General features: G+C 50.1%; 7 protein-coding genes across 7 annotated transcripts; 2 read left to right on the top strand and 5 right to left on the bottom strand.

The window, feature by feature from the left end:
• Nucleotides 1-2,056: 2,056 nt before the first annotated feature.
• On the bottom strand, nucleotides 2,057-2,776 carry EPUS_06081 (uncharacterized protein; the record flags this gene model as incomplete). Its single annotated transcript, XM_007803805.1, has 2 exons — nucleotides 2,057-2,404; nucleotides 2,462-2,776. The coding sequence occupies 2 exons, from the start codon at nucleotides 2,774-2,776 to the stop codon at nucleotides 2,057-2,059; spliced, it is 663 nt and encodes a 220-aa protein (XP_007801996.1).
• A 1,833-nt stretch (nucleotides 2,777-4,609) lies between these two features.
• On the bottom strand, nucleotides 4,610-6,832 carry EPUS_06080 (uncharacterized protein; the record flags this gene model as incomplete). Its single annotated transcript, XM_007803804.1, has 5 exons — nucleotides 4,610-5,121; nucleotides 5,175-6,009; nucleotides 6,079-6,336; nucleotides 6,414-6,618; nucleotides 6,675-6,832. 5 exons carry the CDS (start codon nucleotides 6,830-6,832, stop codon nucleotides 4,610-4,612), a joined length of 1,968 nt encoding a protein of 655 aa, XP_007801995.1.
• A 1,614-nt stretch (nucleotides 6,833-8,446) lies between these two features.
• On the top strand, nucleotides 8,447-9,463 carry EPUS_06079 (uncharacterized protein; the record flags this gene model as incomplete). Its single annotated transcript, XM_007803803.1, has 3 exons — nucleotides 8,447-8,571; nucleotides 8,700-8,782; nucleotides 8,832-9,463. 3 exons carry the CDS (start codon nucleotides 8,447-8,449, stop codon nucleotides 9,461-9,463), a joined length of 840 nt encoding a protein of 279 aa, XP_007801994.1.
• A 562-nt stretch (nucleotides 9,464-10,025) lies between these two features.
• On the top strand, nucleotides 10,026-13,073 carry EPUS_06078 (uncharacterized protein; the record flags this gene model as incomplete). Its single annotated transcript, XM_007803802.1, has 1 exon — nucleotides 10,026-13,073. The coding sequence occupies one exon, from the start codon at nucleotides 10,026-10,028 to the stop codon at nucleotides 13,071-13,073; it is 3,048 nt and encodes a 1,015-aa protein (XP_007801993.1).
• A 1,138-nt stretch (nucleotides 13,074-14,211) lies between these two features.
• On the bottom strand, nucleotides 14,212-14,820 carry EPUS_06077 (uncharacterized protein; the record flags this gene model as incomplete). Its single annotated transcript, XM_007803801.1, has 1 exon — nucleotides 14,212-14,820. The coding sequence occupies one exon, from the start codon at nucleotides 14,818-14,820 to the stop codon at nucleotides 14,212-14,214; it is 609 nt and encodes a 202-aa protein (XP_007801992.1).
• A 2,536-nt stretch (nucleotides 14,821-17,356) lies between these two features.
• Nucleotides 17,357-20,923, bottom strand: EPUS_06076 (uncharacterized protein; the record flags this gene model as incomplete). Its single annotated transcript, XM_007803800.1, has 1 exon — nucleotides 17,357-20,923. The coding sequence occupies one exon, from the start codon at nucleotides 20,921-20,923 to the stop codon at nucleotides 17,357-17,359; it is 3,567 nt and encodes a 1,188-aa protein (XP_007801991.1).
• A 1,607-nt stretch (nucleotides 20,924-22,530) lies between these two features.
• On the bottom strand, nucleotides 22,531-26,140 carry EPUS_06075 (uncharacterized protein; the record flags this gene model as incomplete). Its single annotated transcript, XM_007803799.1, has 3 exons — nucleotides 22,531-22,616; nucleotides 22,667-26,017; nucleotides 26,083-26,140. The coding sequence occupies 3 exons, from the start codon at nucleotides 26,138-26,140 to the stop codon at nucleotides 22,531-22,533; spliced, it is 3,495 nt and encodes a 1,164-aa protein (XP_007801990.1).
• Between the last annotated feature and the right edge of the window lie 548 nt (nucleotides 26,141-26,688).

Below are 26,688 nucleotides of genomic sequence, written 5' to 3'. Positions count from 1 at the left end.
GCCAGCTGGTACACTACCATGAATGTCGGCGTTGTCGAAAGAGAAAGGTAGGAATTGATACTGATGCACAAGCAGAGATCCTCGGCCTGGTGCCTTGACCCAAGAAGGTAACAATCTATCGTCCAATGGAAGGTCTTCGTCGGAAATTCCCTCGTTGAGGAATGCCATGAAATTACCCAGTGGGACGCTGGCAAGAATGCACGCTCCTAATAAGCGTAGCGCTTTGCTCTTAACTTCGACGATAAGGTCATCATGTTTGTCCTCATAGGGCGTCAGACAGCGTTCACACAGCTCTTTGCTGTTCCCCAGCAGATTGGAGATAAAGCTTCGTACTGAGTACAAGACGCAAATCTTCTAGCTGAATATAGGGCTGTCCCTTGAAATTGGCCCTTGTTGTGGTGTGAATGCGTTCCTGGATTGTCCTCAGCAAGTCAGAGTGTTCTTGAGCCGGCGTTAGAGGAACATCTCGGCATTCCAAGCATATTCTGTACTCTACGCTGTACGTGACCCTGCCTGGCGATCCCGTCTGTTGCTGCATTGCTGGACGAGCGTCTTCGAGCCCACGTAACGTGCGCAGCTGTCAGGAGGATTCTGACCAGTGATATGGAATACTGCTGCCGACGTCGGTGACCTGGGAAGAGCCTTTCGAGTATCAAGGAAGAAACTTTGATCCCAATTTCGGAAGCAAAGCGTCTGGTGATGTGAGGCAACTGAGATGTTTCATGGCGTTCATGGAGTCGGCAACCACTGCGGAAGCATGTTTTGGCTTTCCGAGCGATTATGTGATTACTGTATTCCACACCCACTAAATATCACCTCAAGGAGTGTAGTGCTGATTTTATCTCCTTGCCCATTTGTTTGATAGCTTATGAGTCAGAATCTGCGTCGCAATAGACTGGAACCGGGCAAGCAGTGCTGTCCAATCAATATCCGAATGACAAATGTTTGTTGAAACCAAAGGCGATAATCCGCAACAAACAAGGGTAGTGTCAGCTGCCGGACGAGTGGGACAGGGCTACGCCCAGAAGCCTTGCCTTTATTCAGTCGTCACCCACATCTTATGTCTTCGTCTGCCAGTAAACATACACCAAATCACTGGATAAACTGGAATCCCATGGCGGCCCTTCATACTCGTACTAACAAGCCACAGTGATGTCGATGGTTTTGGGCCCGGAGAAAGTGGCCACAAACTTTTGCCAATTTTCGTGTGCGCCCTCTTGCTTCGCCTTCCGGATCGCCTTCCCAAATTGCCTCCCGCCGCTAGGGTAGTATTTACTGTGCAATTGCGAAACTTTTGCGAGAATTGCTACAGCTTTGTTACAAAAACAGCTCTTGTAGCCAACGATATATCAAGATCATATAGCAACATGTAACTTGATAGTTGTTGATCCTAACTTAATGATATGGATAATTATTGGTATAATTTTGATGAATAAATCAGCAGACCCATGGTTACATGTTGACACAGATTTAATACCTATCTGACCACTTTCAGCAATCTAGCATAACCGGCAGAGCAGCAGTGATTCTTTGGTAAGAGTTTCGCAAGGCACAATACCGGAGGTATTGCCTTCAACTTCGGCTCTACTGGCTTTGTGGATCTGGCTCAAGCTGTTCAGATGGGCAATGCATATTGAAGTCTGAGTACTCTATACGTGAACCTCTTTAGCAGTATTCTCCGCTAGCCAATGACTCAGTTGGCATAAAACTTAGAGCTATGCCTGCTGGAAGAACTGGGTCGTCTATGTATTAAGGTCCACCAAAGTCTGACCAAGATCTGACCAGGTAGGCACGCTATGGCCTTGGATGACCATCCACTAGGTCGACATAATACAGCTGGGAGCAGTTCTTCATTCTAGACGCGAAGGTCTTGTAACTCAGTCAAGACCTGCTGTACATCCATGCCCGATACATCCACGGCGATGCATTTCTTGGCAAGAGCAGTATACCTTGATCCAATGGTCGCAGCAGTATCATCCGTATAACCGAGCAGCAGGCGCCGGCGTTCGTCCGGATCTGCTAACTTCAGCTCAGAATAGCTCTGCGCAAGCGGCTTTCAGGTTCCAAGCTCCAGCAGAAGGACGCCAACGCTGTAAATGTCATGCATGGGTGTATAATAGATTTCGAGGTCGACGCCGTCCCTGTTCTGGCGATCTGGATGACGGTAGATGTCTTCCTTCCAGCCCCAATGGCCGGTTCCTGTACTTCGGGCGCTGCCGCGACGGGAAAACTCGAACCCAACAAGGAAGGCATGTGCAAGGCCTTGTGGAAAAGGAACGTCGTCATGAGCATGGAGCATCAAGATTTTGGCCGGTCGGATAGCTTTGTGCACCCAGCCCATAGCATGGACGTAGGCCACAGCGGTGATAAAATCTTGAGCGATACGAATTCGGTGGTCAAGAGGCTAAGAAGGGATCTTGTGAGTCACCGTGTAAGTTTTAGATGTGAAAGGGGAGCTTACATGCCGAGGTGACTCCATAAGCATCTCGCTCAACAACTGCTGCGAGCGAGTATCATCAGGAAGCTTTGAGGCGATCAGAAAACGTTTATTGTCATCGTCTGTGACCGAAAGGTGCTCGGCAGTCAGTATATGGGTTGACAGAGAGTCTGCCTGCTTCAACACCGCGAAAAGCCGTGAAACTTCGATCCGGACTTCATCCATAGTCATCACCCCTCGACGAGAAGCTGAAGTGGTGTCGATACGATTGATCCAATGCTGTCTCGTCCGATCTGCATATGAGTTTTCTCCGGAGACAATAGAATAGTCGTCTTCCATTGTCACGGTATTAGTCTCAGACTTCAGCTTCTCCATACGTATATTTACCTTAAGGCCCAACAGCCAACATAGCTACCTCGGCTCGTCGGCTATCTCAGGAAACTGGTTAAGGAAACTGGTTTTGACTGGCACTGACATAAATACGAAAGATAGTATGAGATGCTTTGACCAGTCAGAGAGTTCTTTATCCGCATCTTTCAGGTCAGTTCCGACAAATGACCAAAGCAGCCTGCTCGATTTATTGTGCTTTACCCTTTCCATTTTGATGAGAGTATCTTTGAGCGTGATTTGCATATGTCTTATAACAGAATCGAAGTGATCACGTTGGCCAGACTCGAGTTCGGCGTCAAAGTCCCGAAGAAACCCTGACAATTGCTCCAGGAGCACGGTATGGTGATTCAATCTCAAGATCATGCTAGAAGTCCCCTTTTCAGCACCCGAGAGCCCTCTGATCAGCTTTATCAGGCGAGATATAATCTGATGGCATCCTGCTATGGCGCCAATGATTGACAGTGGCTCGGCCATTCTCTCAAGTCTGCGCAATCTGTAACCAGTAAGTGGGCTGCTGATCACGTTGGCACGGATGGAGTTAGCGACTATGATTCTGCAGCGAACCTAGGAGGAATGTTATTCGGCGGAATGAAAAAAAGAATCTCTGCGGATGGGAGAAGAATGAACGGAGTAGAGTAGGGCGAACCCCAGTCTTAGGCAGGAAGACATCACCCATCCGTACGGTGTGCAACGCTCTGCAGATAAGACTGTGACTGTGACCGTCAAATGCATAAGCCTCAACCAGCACCAGCTAATTATTTGCCACATCAGTACTTGGTGCAACCAGAAGTTTGGCAAGGGGCAAACTTGCGCGGTGCGGCACTGCTAGCTCAAGTGAAATGAACCTTCATACGGCAATAAGCAGTACCGGAGACAGGGCGCAAATCACCCAACACTCAGTGGAAAAGGCGCAAATGGTCCTGGGCTCGAAGTTATCGAAACGCATCATCGTCAACACGGGTTGTGTAATATTGTTGCTGGCTCAGCAGAATATACGCATAAGATCTTGGGAGGTGGAGCCAATGATTGTGATTGTGAGACAGATTTCGAGCAGAGAGCCAACTCATTCCATGCCCCAAGCCATTGCCGTCGATCCCCCAAAAGGGTACCTGCGGCCAAGCTTGCTCTGGTTTCTGCCGTCTGGGAACTGCAAGAGGCCAGACCGTAACTTAAGAAAAAGGTAGATGCCCAGAATAGCTTTTCGATGTCATGACACATGCTAATCTGTGGTTAATCATTTTTCTAGCGGACAACAGAATTGATATAAGACGGTGCAGAAACAATGACCTATAAGCTGGTCATTGAGGCTTGAAACCCCCGCTTCTGGAAACTAGGCTGGCTAGGGTTCCGGGCCGGGTAGCCGCCGCGGTATGCCGGTTTTGCCAGTTAAATAAGCACATACTTTAAGTGGACACTCTAGTTGTAGCTGAGTCAACTCATTCACAGCCTAGTAGAAGTCAGTGTCTGAGAGAAGAAGCACTGTTGTGGCTCATAAATGTGGCTGACTTTGGATCAAGCTGTGTCAAGTGTTAGGAGCGCAAACATTCATGTTGGTGCTGATGCTGCTGCTTTCTGGCCGAAGTTAACCAAGAACAGGGACAGACGAACAAGCTCTTCTGGTGATGCCTGCTGCGGACAACTAGGAAGTGGCTCTTACTACTGCTGCAAAACTACTTTTAGAGCACCAGAGTAGAAACTAGTCCAGATTAGAGATTTGAAGAGTGATATTTGCATTTGGGCTCTGTAGCCTTCAAGGAAAGCTCGAAGCTCGAACAGTCATCGTTAATATCGTGGCGGGGGAGGGGGGGCAGTTCCATAACCACCGCCTTGCTGAGGAGAATAACCACCTTGTCCTGGTTGTCCCTGTTGTTGAGGAGGATAGCCACCTTGTCCTGGTTGTCCCGGTTGTCCCGGTGGAGGTCTTCCGTACACACCTTGCTGCTGACCATACCCTCCAGGAGGTTGTCCGTAGCCCCCTTGCTGCTGTCCATACGCACTCTGTTGCCCATATCCGACTTGTTGCTGTCCATAACCACCTTGCTGACCATATCCACCATGCTGCTGACCCTGTCCGCTTTGCGGCTGACCGTAGGCACCTGGCCGATATGAACCTCCGTACTGTGCAGGCGGTTGAGCACCAAAGCTTCCTTGTTGCTGGCGAAGTTTGGCCTTCTCGTCTTTTCTATCATAAGATGGGTCGATGCTGCCAAGTAGAAGCTTCAGAAGCCAGCCTTCCACGGTAAGTACTAGGGTATTGTCGATCTGGGACAGCTCATCTGCTTCAACTTCAAAATCTGGGGCTCTGTCAGCAGAAAATACCGGGCGGCTCCGTCATTGAGTAACTTACTTGATGTGCAGTCAATGAGGTCACCCACCTCAGGGTGTTGGTCTAGCGCTGTGAGATAGTCACGAGCTTTGAGATCGTTCCCCACCTGAGCGAATTGGAATGCAATAGCCCCTCTTCCATAACGAGTTTTGGCCAGTCCGTCGCGTGCAAGTTTAATTGTATCCTCCACAACGTTTGGTGATTCACCAGTAGGTTGACCGTCTGTGATAGTGATGACAAGCAGGGGCTTGCGCAACTGGCCAGCTCGTGCAGGCTGAAGTAGCAGTGGCTCAACAATCCTCTTCTTGAGCTCTGTGCCAATTGGTGTCATGCCTATGAAGTTGACCTGCGAGACAAGGTCATTGACTTGCTGCTCACTATGAATGTTGTTGCCTTGCAGCTGAGTTTTCATGAATCGGACTTGCACTCCATCGTCATCGAAAAGAGACGCTGCGAATGCAACACGGCTAAGGATGATTTTGAGGTCTTTGATCCGCTCACCACCCTCATCAAAGGACATCGAACCACTATCGTCGATATACAGGACGATGTCATAAAGTGCCAGCTGTACAATGTCTTGTGCCAGCTCACGCCCGATTGACCAAGCCTGAGCAAGTCTGTCAACTTGCTGGGGTGCACGCTGAGCGATTTGATCGAGTAGCGGACTATTCGAAGGGTAGAAGGCGTGCAAATTCTTTTCCTGAATCCTTACTTGCAGCATTTGCTTGATTGCCTGGACCTGTTGTGGATTAGCTGGTGTCCCTGGAGCACTGCCGTACTGTTGTCCGCCCTGTGGTGGGTAGCCAGGACTACTTTGAGGCGGGTAGCCAGGGTTACTTTGAGGAGGATAGCCGCCCTAAGTGACGAAGTGTCAGCCATCCAGTAGAATGTAAATGAGTGAGTAGGCATGAAGACAAGCACGAACGTATCCCGCGCTTCCAGGAGCAGTTTGCTGATAGTGCTGCTGAGCATACGTCAGGCCACTTGGGGACAGCTGTTGGCCATAGGGCTGAGGCGAGTGTTGGGGTGCGCCATACGGGCTGCTCGGAGGTTGATTGTATGCATTTGGTCCTACGAATTGTAAAGACGGCTGTTGCCCAAACTGTGGGGGTACGAATCCTGGCGAGTAGGGTGGTTGAGGTGATGCGGAGGGTCTTGGAGGAGGAGGCGGTGGTTCTGGAACCTGGTTCTGAGAAGTCGCTAAGGCATTGTAGGAAGGATGTGATTGATATGGTGGTTGAGGTGATGACGGCGGCTGACCCGGATATAGTGCAGACTGTCTTTGATTCTGGTGAAACTTGTGCATGTCGGCCAAGAGAAAGGATAGAAGAAGGAGGCAAATTTCAAGGTGTATGAATGCAAGGTGAGGTTGTGGTAAGGGTTATTCGAAGGTGGGTCGAAATCAGAGTTGACATACAGATTGAGGAGGACTACCAGGGTAGGGCTGGTACTGGCCTTGGCCCGGCTATTCGTCATGCGGGTCAGTAATCTTTCCAGCACTCAGGATGGCAGCTTACTTACGTATGCTCCTCCGGGTCGCGGGCCACCGCCTGCTTGAAGTGATGGTGGCGGACCCTGGCCGGGAGGTCCTCCTGGGTAAGGAGCCTGCCCTCCCTGAGCTGCGGCGAGTTTTGCGGCGAGCTGCGGAAGACACAATTTCCATCAGTCTCGCAGACCATATCCAGTTGGGTGGATGCAGAGCATAGTGGGGTACCGCCATGCCTTCGGATGAGGTACTTACACCCATATTGACGTGTGAATATGTTCAAAAAAGGGGGAAGGAGTAGGATGCAAACGATGAGAATGGGACGAGGGAATGCTGCAAGATATCCACAGAGCGGAAGAGAGTAATTTGGACACAGTATTCTTCAAGAGCTCCAGCACAACCTCAGCTGAAAAGGGTCCCAGAGAGGGTTGGGAGGGGCAACGGGGCAGAGATTCACGCTAAACAGCTCCGATTGGAGGGGCAACAAACTCGTCTCGTTCCTATTGATCTTCGGGCCAGAGCCATTTTCTGCCTCTCACAGCTCAAATACCTCATGAGATTATTCATCGTGACAGGTGCTCGCTCTGCTACGTCTTCCAATGTTCATCATCACCCAGGTCCCATATTCCTTGATCACGACATGCAGATTTGTGTGAATGGAGCAAACAGCTCAATAGTAGGGACGTCCGGGATGTTTCCAAAGGTGCCTTTGCGCTCGCGCTCAGGGGTAAACATAGACAAACTTTTGCAGACTTAATAACCTAGCCATGATTGGGATAGAGGAAAATGAACAAGGCCATCCAGGTATTGGGTTGACTGACATGCTCACCCCAGCTCGAGCAACCTATAGTTTTGCTCACAATGGATTCGGTAGCTTCCTGTAAATAGCTGTCACTGGTAAGATTGTCTGCAATGGCTTGATGGAGAGCCGTGACTGCACATCAGTAAGAGCACCACTACGTGTTTCTGGTATGAGATTGATCATCTGCCTCTAAATTTGGAGGGCGGGTAAAACTTCCTCCTGGACACAGGACTCGGTAAGAAGTGCCATGAGAAAGACTGGATGTCTTCTTAATTAGATCTCTGTGATGCCGGTAGTAGTGGTTCGTGAATCTCACCAACTCGGTCACTTCAGAGAAAAATACGTCATCTAGCTTCGTAACGATCCGTCAGGATCGGATTGTGCATCTGCACAGCCCCGAAGTCTTTCTTGTTCCTCCTGTCCCTACCCGTGTGGCGACAATCAACAGAGAGCGAGAGCATTTGCTCTCTTCCTGAAATGGCTCCTTCTTATACCCCAGGCCAGCGGACTTCAATATCACAGTTCGTGAGCTTCACCCAATCAAAAGAAAGCATAGCAGCAAAGGTAAATCTCCGTACTATCAAGAAACCTCTTCCCCTACACAACACTCCCCTCACTAGGCTGCTCTTGCCTTGTGCGGATGGAAAATGTTTCTGATGAGGCTAGAACAACTACTGATTATTGCTGTTTAGCATCTGAAAAATCATGGTTGGAATGTCGAACAAGCAATTGATGCGTATGTGATCATCATTTCATTGTTAGACTTGACCTGTAATCTATTTTGGTGTCTATCGTTCTGCCTAGCCTTTTTCTCTGGCACCAGGAGGGATTGCGGCTTCACTACAACTTGACTACAACTTGGATCAAGCATTATCTTCTTCTCAAGATCGCTTAGCCGTTTGAGTCTCTTTGCTGCAACATCAAACAATCTTGAGCGCGGCCAGCCAAATAGCACCTCCCTACAACTACTTTCCACCTTCTTTGACACCATACCTCTTCTTCGACATGCTATTCTCTAAATCAGTTCCCTCCACTCAGAGTGCCACTTCGATGAGGAAACGCAAAAACACTTCACCATCTGGTGGCCGGTCAAAGGGTCGCCGCATTCGCGATGCTCGTCATACGGCCGAGTACGTTGAAAACAAGAATCATACCTAATGCAAACATCACCATCTTTTTAGCATTCGATATCCACATCCGGAGTGCGAAGTGCTACCTTGTCGGGCAATGCTTACTAACGTAATTCGCTATCAACTAGGTTCTATCAGAGTGGCGCTGCAGGCAACACATCTATTTCCGCGACTCACCAAAACCTTTCCAAGCTATTCGACAAGTACAGAGGTCAGACCAGCGTTCTCTACTACTAATCAAAGACTAACCACAATCGTAGATCAACCAAAGGATCAACCAGACCGTATAGGTATCGAAGGAGCTCAGAAATATCTGAATGATCTGAGAGTCGGCCTTGAGGAACTGGTTCATCTTGCACTATGCGAGCTTCTGCAACCAATATCGGTCGGTGAATTTACTAGGGAGAAGTTTATCTCCGGATGGAAGTCTGCAGATAAGGCTGGCACTAACCAATCCTACGACAACATCAAAGCACAAGGCGAATATGTCAAAACCTTGCGAAAGCAACTACAGACCGATCGCAGCTACCTCAAGCAGGTTTATCGTTACACCTTCAACCTTGCGCGACCCGAAGGCCAGAAGAATGTTCCAGTGGATGCTGCACTCGACTTCTGGAAAATGTTCTTCGACGCCGACAAAGGTGGTATTGAGTGGAACAGTGACTGGACGCCGTGGCTAGACTGGTGGCTGGAGTACTACGAGGCAAAATACAAGAGACCGGCAAATAAAGATCTATGGAACATGGTGGGCGAGCTTGTTAACAAGACTGCAGAGCCAGGTGGTGAGAACATGGATTGGTGGAGCGAGGATGGTGCTTGGCCTATGGCTGTGGATGAGTTTGTGGCATTTGTAAAAGAGAAGAGGGGTGATGTGGTGATGGACACTTCATAGGTTGACGAGCAAGGGGGAAAAAGCATGGGAGCATGGGCAGCCGCTCCGAGTACAGTGTGCTCGATCCTGGGAGGCTATGCCAGAGATCTCCTCTGCCACCAGCAAGCATATATCGTTCGTCTCCGTCCTTGGCTCCCAGTACCAGTTGGCTTAGACACCCTACTTACGACGTGCATCAACCCATAGGCGATAAATAATCGAGGGTCTAGCCTATCTAGCATAAAGTACTCTACCAGCCCATAAGCGAGATCCTCAACGGCATCGATCTGCTGCGCAATGGCCGAGTTCAAGTTTAGCGTTTTCCAATGTCCGGAGTGTTAGTAGGCTGAAATATGAAAAGGCATGTATGTTACAGCAGAAAGTAAAATAGGCAGGTTACGGTTACTGCTGAGCGGTTACTGCCGAGCGGCAGCTTGTGCACTACTCGCTAGATTGAGCTTAGCGTTGACGCGCCTCACTGTACATGATCGCGACTTTTCTTCAGCCCTGAGTTGAGTTACGCTTCCATCTTGGCACCATCATGAACATTGGAACCATGCAACAATAACATCAATGAAGGCCTATGGCGGTGGTGGATGTCCTTGGTATGATGGGAACTGACAGGTCCGATGGAACTCACCCATTCTTCCATAATCGGTTTATTCCTCACCGGGCCGTCAAGCAAGCTGAGAGAAGTGACAATGTTGAGACATTGTCACAGCCAGCCAACTTCGGTCACTCTAATTCACGCAAGAGAAAATCCAGACCACTGGTTGAACGGCCATCTAATACACATATGCCACAGCTCACTACAAGTTCTGTTCCCATGGATGCAAAGTCAGCTGTCCCTTCAACTCAAGAGCATAACATGGACAAAACACCAAAAAAGAAAGTTTTGAAGCTGAATTCAAATGGAAAACTACTCAGCTCACCGCCAGTAGTGCCAACTGTTGCCACAGCTGCCGAGACAGCCGTTGAAATGTCGCCCAAAGCCACTGGCAAGCGCAATAAGGCTCGATCATCACAGACAAGATGCCCCTCTTTGATTGTAAAGATCGGCTATGGTAGTGAAGATTCGGATCAACGATTGAGGGTTGGTAGTACCATCAGTGAAGTTCTTAGATCAGATCACAAAGCTCACGATTCCGAAAAACGGTCAACACCTAAGAACGAGAGAACACCGAAAAAGGCCACTCACCCTTTTTTCTCGGGACCACCGAAACCTATTGCCAGCATTGCAGAGGGGAAAGACAGTAAGGAAGGAGAAGAGCTAGACCTAGATGCATCTGTGAGTCCTACCAAAAGCGTTTCAAAGCCAAAAAGCCCGCAAACAAAGCCAGCCTGGAAGGACATTACCTTCTCGTCCAAGCGAAGTATAAATCAGCACACTGAAGCATGGCCAACACCATGGCCAACAGCAGATACTCAACGTGTAGATGGCTTATGGCCCTCTCTGGACCCACACTTTTCCCCTAAGATCTCACTCTTCCAGGCCTACAAGTCAAAAGGTCGGGCCAGTACAGAGATCTTAGCAGACGAAGATGTCCTGCGTCGTGCTACATATGCATGCTTCGGAGGTCTACGGGGTTCAGACATTTATACACCACGCTATCCTGCACGAAAGATTCTCTCGGGGGAGGACATGTCTCGTAGACTAGAAGATAAGCTGCTGCTGGACAGCATCCACTCAGCCACCCAAACGCTCAGGTCGTCTCTGTCGACCAAGCTGACAGCTTTCGATCAAGGGAAATGCGATCATTCTTCTTGGACCACAAAGTCAGCACCTTCTAGGGCGGAAGACGTGCTTCAACCCGGACGCGAAGCCGTGGTGCTGCGTGATTGGGTTAAGAAATTAACTGTTACATCAGTTGGAGGAGGGTCCCATCCAATGGAGAAGCCTCAACATAGCAAGCCGCAAGCACGGAAAAGAGGAAGACCCAAACGCTCAGATGACGTCGATGGTTTCATTGTTTCTAGTGAGGATGAGGCCGATGAGCTTACCGAAATCGAACAGTCTACTCGAGAAAGCACTCCTTTTATTGATGATATGAAACGGTCAGTCCTCAGGACAGGGGCGATGACCTCTTCACACGACAAGGGTCAGGCGAAGAACACTATCCTTATTAGTGGTCCTACAGGTTGTGGCAAAACAGCATCGGTTTATGCGGTTGCTAAAGAACTTGGCTTTGAGGTTTTCGAAATACACCCTGGAACTCGACGCGGAGCGAAAGACCTCCTTGAAAAGGTAGGTGACATGACACAAAACCACCTGGTCCAGCACCAGAGTGGTGAAGGCTCGGTGGAAGCGTCCCCTTCAACGCCAATTGATGATGTTGTGGTCCAAGATGAGATTGCGTCCGGCAAGCAGCGGACGATGAACGGCTTCTTCCAAACACAAGCGAGAGTTGCCCCAAAGGTCGGGAGAAAGCGTAAAGCTGTGGTCCAAGCTGATCAGAAAGAGGAGAGTAGTAGCAAAAAGCCAAGGAAGGCACAGAAGCAATCTTTGATATTGCTAGAGGAGGTTGATATACTGTTCGAAGAGGATAAATCGTTTTGGAGTGGAGTCATGTCTTTGATCAGTCAGTCAAAAAGGCCCATCATACTGACTTGCAACGATGAATCTACGTTACCACTAGATGAACTCCCGCTTCATGGCATCCTGCGCTACCTGCCACCTGCTGAGGACATGGCCACGGACTATCTCCTCACACTTGCTGCTACTGAGGGTCACGAGCTGGACCGTGATGCTGTCTTGTATTTGTACCGATCCCAAAAGCACGACCTCCGGGCTACAATCAACGAGCTCGATTTCTGGTGTCAGATGGGAATTGGTTCACGTAAAGGAGGACTAGACTGGATGCTTAATAGCAGGACATCTTCCATGGACACTGAAATTGATGAATCAAGGCCACGCGTTTTCAGCACACATACATACCGCCGGGGGATGGGGTTGACTCCGCAGCAATTAGACATGGATCCAGACCAGCTTGTGTTTGACGCATACCAGCAGCTGGAAATGCCTATTGGTACATGGTCCGCTGATGCAGACAGAACATTCGCAGGCTCCCCGACTGTTCAAGAAGCATCCTTCAGAGCAGATCTGTATAGCGATCTCGATTTATGCCAGCGGATGCCACCCGCTACCGACGCTACTGACCTCCAACTCCGCATCGCAATATCACTTACAACCCGCCTCTCCCCCAGTCCGCCAACTCAGAATGACATAGTATCCGCTTACGTTCAACCCGCTGTCCCACCAAAACTCACCCGCTCCACCCTGACCCAGGTCTTTGAGCCCCTAACCAACGAAAAACCCACTTTCCCACCCTCACAAGGCCGCCTCGCCCCATCGCTAGATTCCCCGACCTCTACCATCACGTCGGATATAGCACCCTACGCCCGGTCCATCGTGGCCTCTGAGCAGAAATGGGGTGCGAGCATGGCGGCGCCGAAACGAAACACCAGAGCGAGTGCGAGGCCGGAGGGACATTTTCCAAAGAGGATTAATGGCAAGTATGTGCTCATGACGGGTGGTGAGGGGTGGCAGGACCTTTGGGTTCGGCCGGAGGAGGATGGTGGGCGGGATGGAGAGGGCTATGCGCACGTGGATGTGGATGTTGCCGATGCCTAAGGGTGCCTACTCTGAGACTCAAGGATGTCGTTTGGCTGCGTGGAAAGGGGAAGGGTTATTTGCATTCTGCGAGCGGCCTTTCAGCATGAGAAGTGGTGCTTTGATTTCCTTCTTTCTTATTTTGAAACGATCTACTTTGCGGGGCGAAATGAAGCGGCGCATAATTGATGGGGAGATATTTTGCGATCTGTCAAAACAGGGTGAGCCATGCGAGCGAGTGGTGCTGTCACCGATGGACGCATACCGAAGCTCACGCCTGAGAGAGAGAGACATAGGCGAGCATGAGGCGAGCATGCAGCTTACCACCTATGAACGAGCAAGCGAGCGAGCTAGAAGCCTCTACTGGCTAGCTATCCAGCTCGTCGACGGTCTGCGAGGAGCTCGAAGCGCTGGATCTTATCATCTCATATCACCAAGCACCTTACTTATCCACATATCTTTAGCACAGCGCATATTTAGACAGAAAACCACAACTACCAATATGCATTTCATTGATACGAATCTTCACTGTCTTGGAGTCGTCTTTGTGCCTCGGTGAATCATAGCGCATTTTAAATGGACTTGCTGGAGCTGCTGGAGCAGCTAGATCAGGTGACCTGCCTTCCCTTTCGTCTCATCCGGAGCAGGTGTATCTCTGATCATCCACACGACTTCTCCCCTCATGCCCTGGTGCTGTTCATAATATCCGCCGAAGCCTATTGCGCCGGCCTGTCGTTTGGCAGGTAGAGAGGGAATCAGAGTGGTGGAGCGGTATAAGATCATTTCAGTGTCTGCCATGATCTGCCACGTTGAGGCGTGGAATCTCAGACGCTCACCTGCTACAGGTCCTATCTAGATTTCCATCTGATTGTGATGAGGGACAGCTGCCCATTCTCGTTTTCGAGCTGCCTCGTGTCTTCCGGGCTACCTGCTTATTTGGCGAGCCTCTATACGGGTGATTTTGGGAGCTTGCCGTATCCCGTCCTTCTTCATCCACCATTTTCCTCGTTTCGCCGTTGTTTCTCTAGATGAGATCCAGAATGTGGAGGTGTGCATTCACGAGAGCAGCTCTGGCGCATACATGCGTTGTCCAGCTTGAGTCCAGTGGGCTTGTTTCAAGTTCAACTACCCAGATTCTTTTCTGCGGAAACATCTCTTCTCACTCCTCTCCCTCTTCCTTATCATTGCCATCGTCATCCACGATCTCAATGTCTCCCCTCACCCTCTCTTTCAGAAATCCAATACCCTTCTCTATCACCTCCTTCGGTATTTTAACATCGGGCAGCCCATCCTCCCCATAACTTCCATTGGGAAGTATGATCGTTCCGACCCCCACTCTTGCTCCTTGCTCCCCCTGCAGCCCAGCAGCATCAGTCGGCGGTGCAGAAAGTGCTCGTCTAGTGACCTCATTCATGAGCTCTGAGAAGGCGGGAGCACAGGCGCCACTGCGGAGGAGTTCGAGTGCCAGGGTGTGGACACGGGATGACCATTCTGCGGCACCGGGAGGTTTTGTGGTGGTCGATTGGGTGAGGGTGGCGGTTAGGAGGTCGTTTAGGGTGGGGATAGAGTCGGTCGCTTGGAGGTGATTGAGGAGAGATTTGCGGGTTTGTGAGGGGAGGGTCTGGGGAGTCAGGAGAGTGGTACGTGACTTCTGGTCATTAGCGGCGTTGGGATTCGTAATCTTCGTTGCTGAAGTTGGGATGGGCGAAGAGACGTCGATCTGGGCGAGTGAAGACGGTACAGGGATTATGACGGTGCTGGATGACATTGTTTGGATCCAGGTCTTGAGACAGCATGCGTCTGTGCGCATTCAGATGAGGGAAGATATGCGGACTGGTTGCCTTGTCCTAAAGCTCGGAGAACACATCCCTATATTGGCGTTATCCAGCCTGCGTCTGAACAGCGGGAAGCTCATTCCCAGGGGCGAAAAAGGCAACTGTAACATAGTGGTGTTGACTCGGTGCAAAGAGAGAAAACATGCCAAGGCCTGCAGAGATCACTAAAGCCTGGCACACTGAAGCAATATCATAAGCCTCAACTTCTCTGTTCTGGTCTGCTCTGGTCTGTTCTGATCAAAAACCAAACAAGAGAAGGCATGGCGCCAATGTCAATCAAGTTCAATTCCACCAGTACTTTTCTGTCTGATCACGCTTAGAATATCAAGCAATTGGTGTTCTAGTTAGACCAAATGTCTCAATCATGGAGAAGCTACCTACACTAGAATTGCACAGAGTAGATCAGCATACACAATGGAAAGTTACCCCAGTTGAGTAAGTGGTATTTATCCTTGCGGAAGCGGAGAGAGTGCACGAGAAGTGGGTAGTCTTCACTTCCAAAAATCCCTCGATCTTGCATCTAACAACGGGTTCTGCAACCTGCTGCTAGGGGACCTATATGAAAGCGCTGGACATAGAACATTACAGATGTTGGTACGTACTTTGTCATAGATAATCTGGTTCAGTGGGCAAACCCTCTTTCTTGCACTACAAGTCTTTCCTAAGCCTTTTGAGAAATTTTTCCAGTTTGCAGAAACATGCCGCTCTGGGCGTCTGAAACCAACATTTCCGGAGTTGAACCAGTCTATCCGGGCATCTCGCATGGTCTGTAGCACTGTGGGTCTTTTAGAGCGAGATAGAGATAGAAGTGGGCTAGATGGCACCGATCATTTCACCTTGACATAAGTTGAGCCGCGTCTCAGTTCGTCGGATACCTACCGAAATGACTAGCTACAGACGATTCTCTTTGATAGCGCGCAATTTGCGGCTATGGGACATGAAAAGATCAGAAATCTCACTTATGAGACCGGAAAAATGCTGGATAGGGTATCACTGCCTTACCCGAGCTTCAAAGAATCCCAGGCATCCTCCCAATAGCGCTGCTGTATCATTCCCATTGTCACGATAACTATTCCCGAGCTCGATCTCTCTACATCCATCTTGACAAATCTCGGCCAGCGGAACATCCAGCGATGGAAGTGTCTTGATTGCGCTAGGACGCAGCGTAGATCCATCTGGTGCTTTTACATATCCGTCATCTACAGAGCAGAGTAGGGCAAAGCAGCGAGCGAGCGAAGATTGACAGATGTCCCAACCACTTCTCTCTCCCTCCATCAAATCAGCGTTCACAGCGGCTTCTTTGATGCTACGTGGTGACCACAGAAGATGAGGATATCAACGTGCTTCAGACAAGCTATTGATGCAGGAACGCTATCAGCAAGGTGGCACCACTCGGGCGGTGTCATTGGGCGGCTAGATGCATTCTCACTGTCAGACAATCTCAGCACCCATACAGGTCATTGTGAACGAGGGCAACACAGAGCCCGAGCCCGAGCCAGAGCCTCCTATTATTTCCATCTTCTACCGCCTAATCTAAGGCCATATCTTCCAACCTACGAATATAGCTGAAAGCCTAAGCTGACCATTCATCAGCCCTGCAGCCCATTTACAGCGTTCCCCACCGCAGCCGGACGAGAACCCCAGATGAAACATTCCCCTTCTCGAGAGAGGATATAAAAGAAATATGCACCGCGGTTCCGTCTTCTCTCAGACAAATTCCAGACCTCGCCCCATTTGGCCTGCTACAGGGTTAGGTACCGGAAGTGGTAAAAATATACTAAAAAAAATATGCCGTCTAATCTTTCCCATATATTTCTAAATATATGTAGCTATGTTGAATTGCTGCCAAGCCGCTAGCCCAGTAGTCGTCACATGACCTAGTGCTATGCCGGAACAGGCATAGCGCCACCAGCCACCAGAGTAAGATTGCACTTGAACTTGGGACCGGAGTTGGATACAACTTCGGCACAGGTTAACACATTAATCAGTTGATTGAGTGCAGACATCCATAGATAGCAGAAGCAGTTTAGCGTTACATTCAACAGCTATCAAATAAATCAGTCAATCAATCTAGAGTCGATAAAAATTTTTTTCTAATAAAAAAGACACTCCCCACCACCACAAGACAGAAAGGCTCATGATGAAAAGATGTTCCAAGTAAAAGCAAAGCTATATACACTGGTTACTCCTCGGATCATACCGTAACTGTACTGTACTGTACTCTACCGTACCATACTACAGCTGAAGGACACATGCATCACTCAACTCGTGACATGGTGCAGACAGAAGTGTTTTGATAAGAACAATGCAAACGAAATATGTGCAATCCGCCTCCCACCATATCCACATAAGTCTCAATTTCTTTGAATCAATCAATCTTTCAATTTTCTTGTTTTTTTGGGGGTGGGTATTCTCTCCTCGAGAACTCTAACCCAGACAGAGCGAGACCAGGATACTCAAGGTCCCAGATCAGAGTTTCCTGGCACCAAACAAGGCCTTGATGCCTTTCTTCGCATTCGGACTCGCTGTCTCCTCATCGCCTTCTTCATTCTTCTGCGCCACCGCCTCCCGTCCCGAGACCCCACCCCACTGGATCCTCGGTTTCGGACCGGGGTTCAACATCTCCCTCGGTCGCATCTGCTGTTTCTGCTGCTGTCTATCCAGCACTGGGTCTCCGTTTTCATTGGTCCTCACAGCGCCAGCGCCAGCATCGGCGTATGTTGATGCGGATGGTAGATTGTCTTCGTCTTCGCTCTCGCTCTCCGCCCTCTCTTGGCTGACTCCCAACGCAGCCAACCTCCTTCGCTTTTCCGCCGCCGTTTCTCTTTCTTCGCCTTCGGGAACAGCACCAGTTTCGTCTCCCTCCTCTTCTTTGCTACTTCCACTGACAATGGTGGCCAATTTCCGCCTTCTACTATCCGCCGCGGTGGTACCGCCACCAGAGTACCTGACCTTAGCCAGAGTGGAGCTGACGTCATGCGTTGGTATTTCTTCTTCATCCTCTTCTTCCAACGTTGACGCCGTAGTCGTTCTTCTCGGCGCACCAGGACGCTGAAAGGCATTCTCACCATTCCATCTCGAGTTAGACGTTATAGGTTTAGAAATATCGGTCTCTGCTCTTCGGGTATCCGGTCGGCCATTGCGTGAGGATGGTGGAGGCGATGAGATTGCTGCATCACTGGTAGCTCTAGCCGTTGAACCGGGTCTAGATGCCGGAGCCCCACTGTTGGATGGCGTGGCATTCGTTCTCTTTCCACCATCCTGTTGTCCCCTCGTCTGACTATTCTCCCTGCTATCCTGCACCGCGACACGCCTCATCTCGCTCTTGACATAATCGGGCGCATTACTAGCATTGATGGCTTTGATCTGCGCTTTGGGATCCATCTGCTGCAATTCCTTGAGGAAGTCAACGGCAGAATATCGACGACCAGAACCGGTAGTTATGCCATTGGCCTGGGATGTGCCGCTTGTGCCAGAGAGACCGTGGCCATGGCGGTCGATATGGGAAATGGTGACGCGGAGAGAGTCGTCGGCGAAAAAGTCGGCACTTTCTTCATGGCGGTCTACGCTGCCTTTTCGTGGGACGGCGGAGTCGCCTTGTCCTTCTGCTGTGGCAGCCGAAGAATCTGTGGCGGCGTTGGAATGACCATGTGCCTTGTCGCCACCCACACCAACCCAGGTACCCATTCTACCAAGCCCGCGGCGCATGTCAGCTGCGTTGGACATCTTACGCCAGCCTGATTGGGGTTCTCCAGGCGTCTTGCCCTGTTTACCTGGACCAGGCAACGTATAAGTCTTTATCACTTCTCCATCCTCATCTTCGACGATGATGGTATTGCTAAACTGATACGCATGGGCTGGACCTCTCTTTCGCTCCGGTGGCTTCGATTTGGTGTGCGAAGACTCTCCCCCCTCCTCGCCATCCTTCTGCTTGCCCCAGCCGCGCCAGCTACCAAATTGCTTTCTCAAATTCTTGTAGGGATGATCCGCTGCCTCTCCAACCGCTTTTTGAATATCTTCGCCCTCTGTCTTCGCATGTGATTCATGCGTGTGCTTGGCATGCTCACCACTTTCCTCATGCGCAAGCTTTCGACGCTCTTCCTCGATCTTGCTAGCCTTTTCTTCTGGCGATCGACCACGCTCATCGAATGTGGATAGAACGTTGCCTTCTTCATCTTCAATGATCATGTCATCTCCTTCTTCATAGGCTTCGACATCCGCACTCGGTCTTTTCCTGCCATACTCATCACGATCAGGGGAAGTGGATGAGGAGGCACTGGGCTTCTCAAAATAGGAACGCTGCTGACTTTCCGGTGAGACATCCGCAGATCTCTCGTCCGTCACATCCGGACCATCCTCAGTAAAGGTCTTTAGGGCTGTTTCGGACCGTCGCTGCGGCGCTATGGCACTTTGACTGATTGGCCCCCCTGGCCCTCTACCAGCCTCCCACTTCCTTCTTTTTCGGCTTCTACCGATCGGCGCCGTTCCAGGCTTCTCCCTATCATCTTTTTGACGACGAAGGAAATTTCCTGGCACGCCAGTCGGACCCAGTGTGCCAGGGGGGAATTCTAATTTCTCGTTGGATCCCGAGTCGAGGGAGGCTGTATCCACCTTGGAGAGCGACTTGGAATTGGATGCTGATATTCGAGGTAGACGGTCCATCCAAGATCTTCCGACTTCGTTGTCCTGAGTGTAGGAGAGCGTAAGTGTCAGAGTGTTGATGCGTTTGCCTAGTGTAAAGACTGCAATCGACGAACCATGGATAGCGATCGAAATGATGACCAAGAAACAGGTTATTGGCCATATCAGAAAAATCACATTATAGTCCCTTGATCCTGGAGGTGGTAGAACTTCAAGAGGGCTGGTGGATCCCGTTTCCAATTCGGCTCGTGCAAGAATGGCTACAAAAATGGCCCCAACCCCAATCGGTCCAAAATGACCAGCAAATAATGCTTCTCGCCATGTCTTGACGTCTGGAAGGATAGGCTTCAAAGCCAGCATGATGGGTAATCGACGGAACAAGATGACCAAAATCCCTAACACCACCAGCCTCCAAGGTATCATGCCGACCTCGGGATCATTGAATTGGTCCCATGGTATAATAGTACCAAAGTAGACAAAATATGACAGGTTGAGCAACAGATCGATTACATTTGAGACGTGCGACTCCTCCGTCTTCTCAGTAAACCATCCGTCGTTGGAGAAACCGACGCCTGCACTAAAGCCAATGAGCAGATCGTCCATCCCAAGCATACTACCCGACCCGGCACAGAATAAGGCCAAAACGAAGTAGAATACAAGAAAACTCTCCCGGTCAATCAACCCCTTTCTCTCGGCCAGCTTGATGGCATGGCGAGCGATGTATCCCACCATAAATCCGTAGAAGGCTCCGAATATACACTCGTAAAGAATGGTGTAGCAAAACCAGTAAAATGCAACTTTGTCGGTATCCGGTCGATATCGTGCAATGTAGATTGAGAGGTATATGAAAGGGAAGGCCATGCCATCATTACATCCGGATTCGGCAGAGAGAATGTCTCGCAGATGCTTGGGCACTCGTTTGGCGAACTTGCCTTTTCCAACCACGGAGGATGCCAGCACAGGATCGGTAGCAGTCACACAAGCTGCGCAGATCAAGGACTCTAGCCAGGTCAACGGTTCTATCATCCACCAAATGAACAGACTGGTGATAAGCCATCCATAGGCCATTACAGGGACTAGTAAAAACACAACCGATTTCCAGTGGCGCTCCATATAAGACTTCGGCAACTCGACACCGATAGCAAAGCACTGGACCACTAGGACAATGCGAGAGAACTCAAGGGTGATCTGATCCGGATTGCCCCATTCCAACGGGTTTATCAGGTTGGCAGCGTGTGGCCCGAAGATGATGCCACAAATGGTAGCCACCGTAGCTTCACCAATGTACAGCTTCTCTTTGATGAAGAGAGAACACAGCATGAACATGCTAGTAAACCCTCCCAGTATGATGTAGACCAGATGCGGTCGATTGATGGATAGATGATCCCAGGCCATGTTTGCCGCGACTGAACAAGCCACGCAACCACGGTATTTTATTTCTCCCTCGACAAGGGTTGTAAATGAAGGTCGTAGAAGAGGGTCGCAAGTCCACCGTATTGTTCATTCATCTGACGTTGCCGCTTGATTCCCAATCTCCATGGCTTTCCAACCTAGGTCAGAGGCTGGAGCAAGCGGGCTGTTCGGGCCCCTCGCCCGTGGTGAGGATTCGGAGATCGCGCTGGAAGGATGCCGGACAGGAGGTGAGATTCGTTGCGGGAATGAGTGTAGTCCATGAAAGAGGGGACCTTGTCGAACTGGTGGTGAATGAATGTATGGGAATCAAATGAGCACCATGGGCGACATCGATTCTGGAAAATGCGGTGGGGGTTGAGAAAAAAGAGAAAGTTTCCAAGTAAGCTACTACTATCGATAGACCAACAAGGCCAATTTAGGTATGAAGTCTAAGCGGATTTGCAGGGTCTGGGATGACGCCGGCTTCGTCCCTAGAGAAGGACGGTGAAAGGCTATTGATAAGGGCCAATCACACAGAGATATACGCAGTACCTTCTCAGCCGCTCCGTCCAACAACCTCCAACTACGTGTAACATCGTACTGGGCAAACAATTGCAAAGACCACGGCCCCTCACTCAGATCAACCATTTTGGCAAGCTTTCCATAAGGCTGACCAAGCAATGGTTGACTGGGTTTGCCTTCATCAATGCCGCAACACGGAGTAGATGGGGCTGGTGTAACATGATCCTACAATTGATTCTCCGCCTTCAAGTCCTGCTGAGGCGGCAGAATCACATTTGTAATGCGGGCCGGAACTTGAGTGACACGACAGACATCCTTGGCAATATTTGGTGAGGCTGGGCATGGTCTTGGCATGGTCCGGGCATGGTCCGGGCATGGTCCGGGCATCGTCCAGCGTGGGGTACTACTTTAGACATCAATCCATCATCACGCAGCCGCTTCAACATGTGCGAAACCACTACATACTAGGCCATTGGGCTCGGAAAAGTGGCAAAGGTTGCACCGTTATCGAGACAAGGCGAAGAGTTCAGGTTCACATCCTCGTGCTATATCAGGAGCTCCGAAGATAAATTTGCTTATTAGAAGTACCCTTGCAAGATGCTCAATACACTGCATTGAAACGCCAGCCCAAAGAATACATGGATTTTAGACAGACCACCTCCCGATTCAGTTCATTGGTCATTCAAATCATGGTGGGTCCTTCAACGAACAAAAGACCAGAGGCAAAACTCGTGGATTTTGAAGCCGCCTGCGAATGATCCCAAGGTCCCAAAGAAAATGTATTGTGGTCATGGCGCAAAGAACAGATTGACAGTCGTCTCAACTTTTTGCAAAAGCATGCCCCCACTTTTGAAACAACAAAGGAGAAATATGTCCAAAAACAAATGTATGTACTTGCAGGTATCTGTGCGGACATGATGTGTACAGAGTGCCGTAGTGATGTTGGTGCATGATGCGTGAGGCATGAGGCGTGATGCGTAAACCTAAATCTCAACCTATTCGCCCCTGTCGCATCAACATAGTACACCCGCGGACTCCGTGCGCTATCTCAGAATTAAAAGAAGAAGGCGCAGTACAGAGCGTTGGGTCTATGTTCTGATGGCAATGGAAGCGAGGACTCGATCTCTCGTTCGCGCTGCTTGAGTCTCCAGAGAACGGGCCATTAGACTGGTCACTGGATCACGTCAGTCATCACGGAAGCAACGTCGTGAAGGGTGCACACACCTGGCCAGACAGCAGCTCTTTCAAGCATGTGTGCTGTGTTTAGCAGTATCCTAGTCCCATAGCCAATGTAGTCGGGAGAATTGGATCCATAACCCGGCATGGATTTGGATTCGGCACTGTGCAATAAGTGGCTGATTTTGTCCAACAGATCTCGGTCTTCATCTTCCAACAGAATGAGGTTCGCAGCTTGGAAGTTGTCAACTTCAGTGCTGCCTATGATCCCGATATATCGACCTATGCGGTCCTGCACAGTGTTGATCCATTCCGCCAGCACTTGTGCACAATCAAATGCACACATTGCGCTTTGTAAAGGGAGTTCTCGTGACGTATGATCGGCAAAACTTACACCGAGCTTGTCGGACATGGCCAAAGAATCTGCCGCATACAAGGCCGCTTTTCGGAGATGCCGCTCTCGCAGCGCAAGTGACTCGGGCTGCTGCGTGCTATTGGGGCCGAGCATGGACAGGGAGCCGTCATGGCCACTGATCTTTGCCTGACCAGATTCGGTGGAGAGCAACTCAATAAATGAACCGCGTCGGCTGCCGGACGTATTTGTTGACGTTGTTGTATGGGACTCATCATAACTCGAGCTTGGGCTCTGGGTCACATCGTGGACCAGGTCCGTATCCAGAGCCAGTCCGTCAGCCATGGCATCGAAATCTCGTTGCCAGAAGGCCTCCTTTGACCGCCCAAAGTTTACGAACAACCGAACGTATGCCAGGTCAAGTAGAGGGATACAGTCGGCAGAAAGAGGACTGGCACCGAAGGGGTTTGGCCTTTCGATGCTGTGGGTGGGATTCCCGGCCCAGGCTGCCTGCCATGCGCGGAGGGCTGGCTCGATATGCGCATGCATCTGCTCCGTATCATGGTTTGTCCATTGCCGGCCCAGGTGTCGTTGTCTTGTCTCCCAAATATAGTTGTGCAATGCGTTGATCAGTATAAGACACCCGAAAGTGCTAGGCTTCAGATCACTTTGAGAGAGCGGTTGCATCCTGATTCCCAGCCCATATAGCGAGTCAGATGACCCCGGCTGATGGTGCTGCCGCTGCGAAGCGGTGAGAAGATGACCCAATGCAGCATTGAACATGATGGGAGGATCATCTGCACCGGCTGTGGCACTCACTGATCTCCAGGTAACTGCATTTTCCGCGGTCCATAAACTCTCCTTGCATGGTAAGCTGACTCGAATTTCCGAATTGGTTAACGCAGGTGGGTGGTTATATGCCGTAACTAGCAGGCTGGAAAGAATAAAAACGGCATACAATGTCCGTTTTCGCTCTTCAACAATTTTCCATTCCAGCCAATCAATATCATCGATATCATTTGTCACAGAACTCCAACCATTCGACTGTGGTTCGTTCATCTGGAAATCAGGATTGAGAGTGCCGTTGGTCATGACCATATATCCAGGGTACGGCCGGGACAATTCGGCACCGCGCACCAAGCTGACCAGTGTTGCACAATGGTTGCCGGCAATTTCCGCAGATGTTTTGTCCCCACAATTGTAGCCATATATAACGTTCAGAAGCATGGCTTGAACGAGCCACAAAGGAGTGGTCTCTGCCTCACCTTGATGCCTTGGTTCAAAGCTATTCCGGTTAAGATTTGCCCTGCGACGTTCTTCTAGAAACCCACCAATCATATGCTTAGCTGCTTCAAAAAGCTTCTTGGATGGTGTCATCTCATGTTCGTGAAGTGCGCCAATGGCAGTGATGGCCAGCATGAGACAGCCGCCCCCTCCGGAGATGCTATTGTGATCAAAGTGCGACTCCCTGTTAACCATCCTGGAAGGAATAGTATACTCGGAAGACTCGAAGTTCAAAGATGCTATATGCAAGAAGGGTAAATGAGGATGAAAGTATTGAACGTAGGCCGCGAGGTACCGTTGCAGATCTGATGTACTAGGAAAGTTGTTGAGTGAGAGAGTTTTAAAGCCATTAGCGGAATCGGGTGACAGTGGTGAATTAGTCGTAGGCTGAGAATAAGGCTGCTGGCCGAAACCAGAATATTGCAACAAGCTCGCTAGCACGCTAGAGCGAGTATGTTCGTTAATCAGATCTGTGGAGACCGTTGTGATTGAGCTTTGTAGCAGACCGCTATCGAATGATGAAGCTGACGCTGTTGAAGCACCCCCCGTTCTCGTACCGTCCGGCACCTGAAATCCCGATGCCACGAATCCCGGCAGCATAGAAGGCTGTTCTATGGCATTTAGAGGTGGCGGACTCGGCATATTCATCTCCAACAGAGAACCTCCTTGAGCCAAAAGAGACTTCGGCGAAATGGTGCCCTGCGGTGCTGGAAGCATCTCATTGAAAGTAGAAGCTGGGTAATCAAAGTTGCCTGGGCTTGTCATCATCTGCCCCTGCGGGACTAACGGCGCATTCCAGACCGGAGGTGCTGATACCGCAAGGCTGCTAAATATTGAGGTGCCACACTCCAGCATGCTGTCACCGATGCCATCGGGACTGTTGGTGTCCATAACTGAAGGGGATGATTCCTCAAGCGCTGATTCGTTAGTCTGAGGAAAGAATCTTTGATTCTCCATTCCTTGAGCCATCCAGTCAAAATGCTCTCCACCTTGCAGCATTCGACTATTGGGTGGTCCGCCACATGGGTATTGCAAGCTTGTGTCGTCCATGCTGCACCCTTGCATACCGCCCATATGCAGCTGATTGGGGTTAATGGTATTACCAGGGCCAAATACAAACGTACTCATGCTGAGTTCGTTTGGAAATCCTCCATATGCTGGCGCAGTCCGAAGGCCCCCAGCATGGTCAATTGCAAGTGCGTTGGTGTTGAGGCGTGGCAGAGTATGGAGTGAACTGTGCGTTGTGTTTGACAAGTCTCGATATTCAAATTCTGGGACACCCATCACGCCTGAATCACTACCTCGGTGAGCATGGCCTGCATTTGTGCTTCGGCCGGTGCTGTTAGATGTCGCAAGCAGGTCGAGTGTATTTGCATCAATATGGCTGAGCGTGTTTGCACGTGGTCTCACACCACTAGAGATGCTGTTGACTACGGAATTCTTGCGAACACGGCCAGCTCCGGCATTGCTCTCACGTCGACCTGTTCTTGGGCGTGAAGAGGGTGTAGTGGTTGAATGCAGCTTTTGCTGATGTCGCAGCAGGAGATCTCTCCTGGCAAAGCACCTCGAACACTCAGGACACTCGAAAGGCTTTTCTTTTGTATGAGACCGCTCATGTCGCTTCAAGTGTTCCAACCGTGCAAAAGACCTGCTGCACGTCGTGCACACATGAGGACGAGGCTTGTCAGTTTTGGGTGGAGGAAAGGCAGGGCCAGCAGTTCCATTTCGCCCGCTGGCTGACGACTTTGAAGGAGTTCGACAGACTAGATTGGAAAGGATGGAAGTCAGCAAGTCTATCTTTCTCCAGGCAGCACAAAGTCACACGGACCGTTAACACCATCGAGTGAGCTGCTGCTCACTGCTTTGGGAACATCCGGAGATGTCATTGCCAAAGTATCGTGGGAACCAGCCTCCTCATCTGGCATTCTCCGAGAGCGCAAATATTGAATTCAATTTATGCCTCTGATCAACAAACAGACCGTGTCGTAGGCTGATGCAAGACCGGACCTGAGTTTGCCAGAAGCGCTATATGTAAGTCAAGGTTGTATATTTCATCCGCTGCAGCTGCACTCGTCCGGGGCGTCTGTCTTCGCCTAGCTCCGCTCGCCGTCAATATGCTCTTGCCCTCCACTTGTAACGAAAGCTCTATGTAAGCGGAACTATGATCTATGTCCGCTCGTCTGAACTGCAACAGCGATGACCTGAAGGAAATGTTGTCTGTGCAAGACCGGCTTGCGATAGTACGAAATGGAAATCCTGGATAACGCCTGGTTCGATAGATCGGTTTGCCGAGAGTTGGCCGACGCTCAACTTAAGTCCAATGGAAGACAAGAGGAACTCGAGAACCTAATCAAGAATCAGCAATGAAGATGCGACTCGAGGAACAAATCAAAGCATACAGAACCTTCCTTTTAGCACTCTATAATCGACGAAC

The sequence above is a fragment of the Endocarpon pusillum genome (assembly GCF_000464535.1).
Source record: "Endocarpon pusillum Z07020 unplaced genomic scaffold scaffold2738, whole genome shotgun sequence".
Taxonomy (NCBI): Eukaryota; Fungi; Ascomycota; class Eurotiomycetes; order Verrucariales; family Verrucariaceae; genus Endocarpon; species Endocarpon pusillum.
This window is presented reverse-complemented; position numbering and strand designations above follow the sequence as displayed.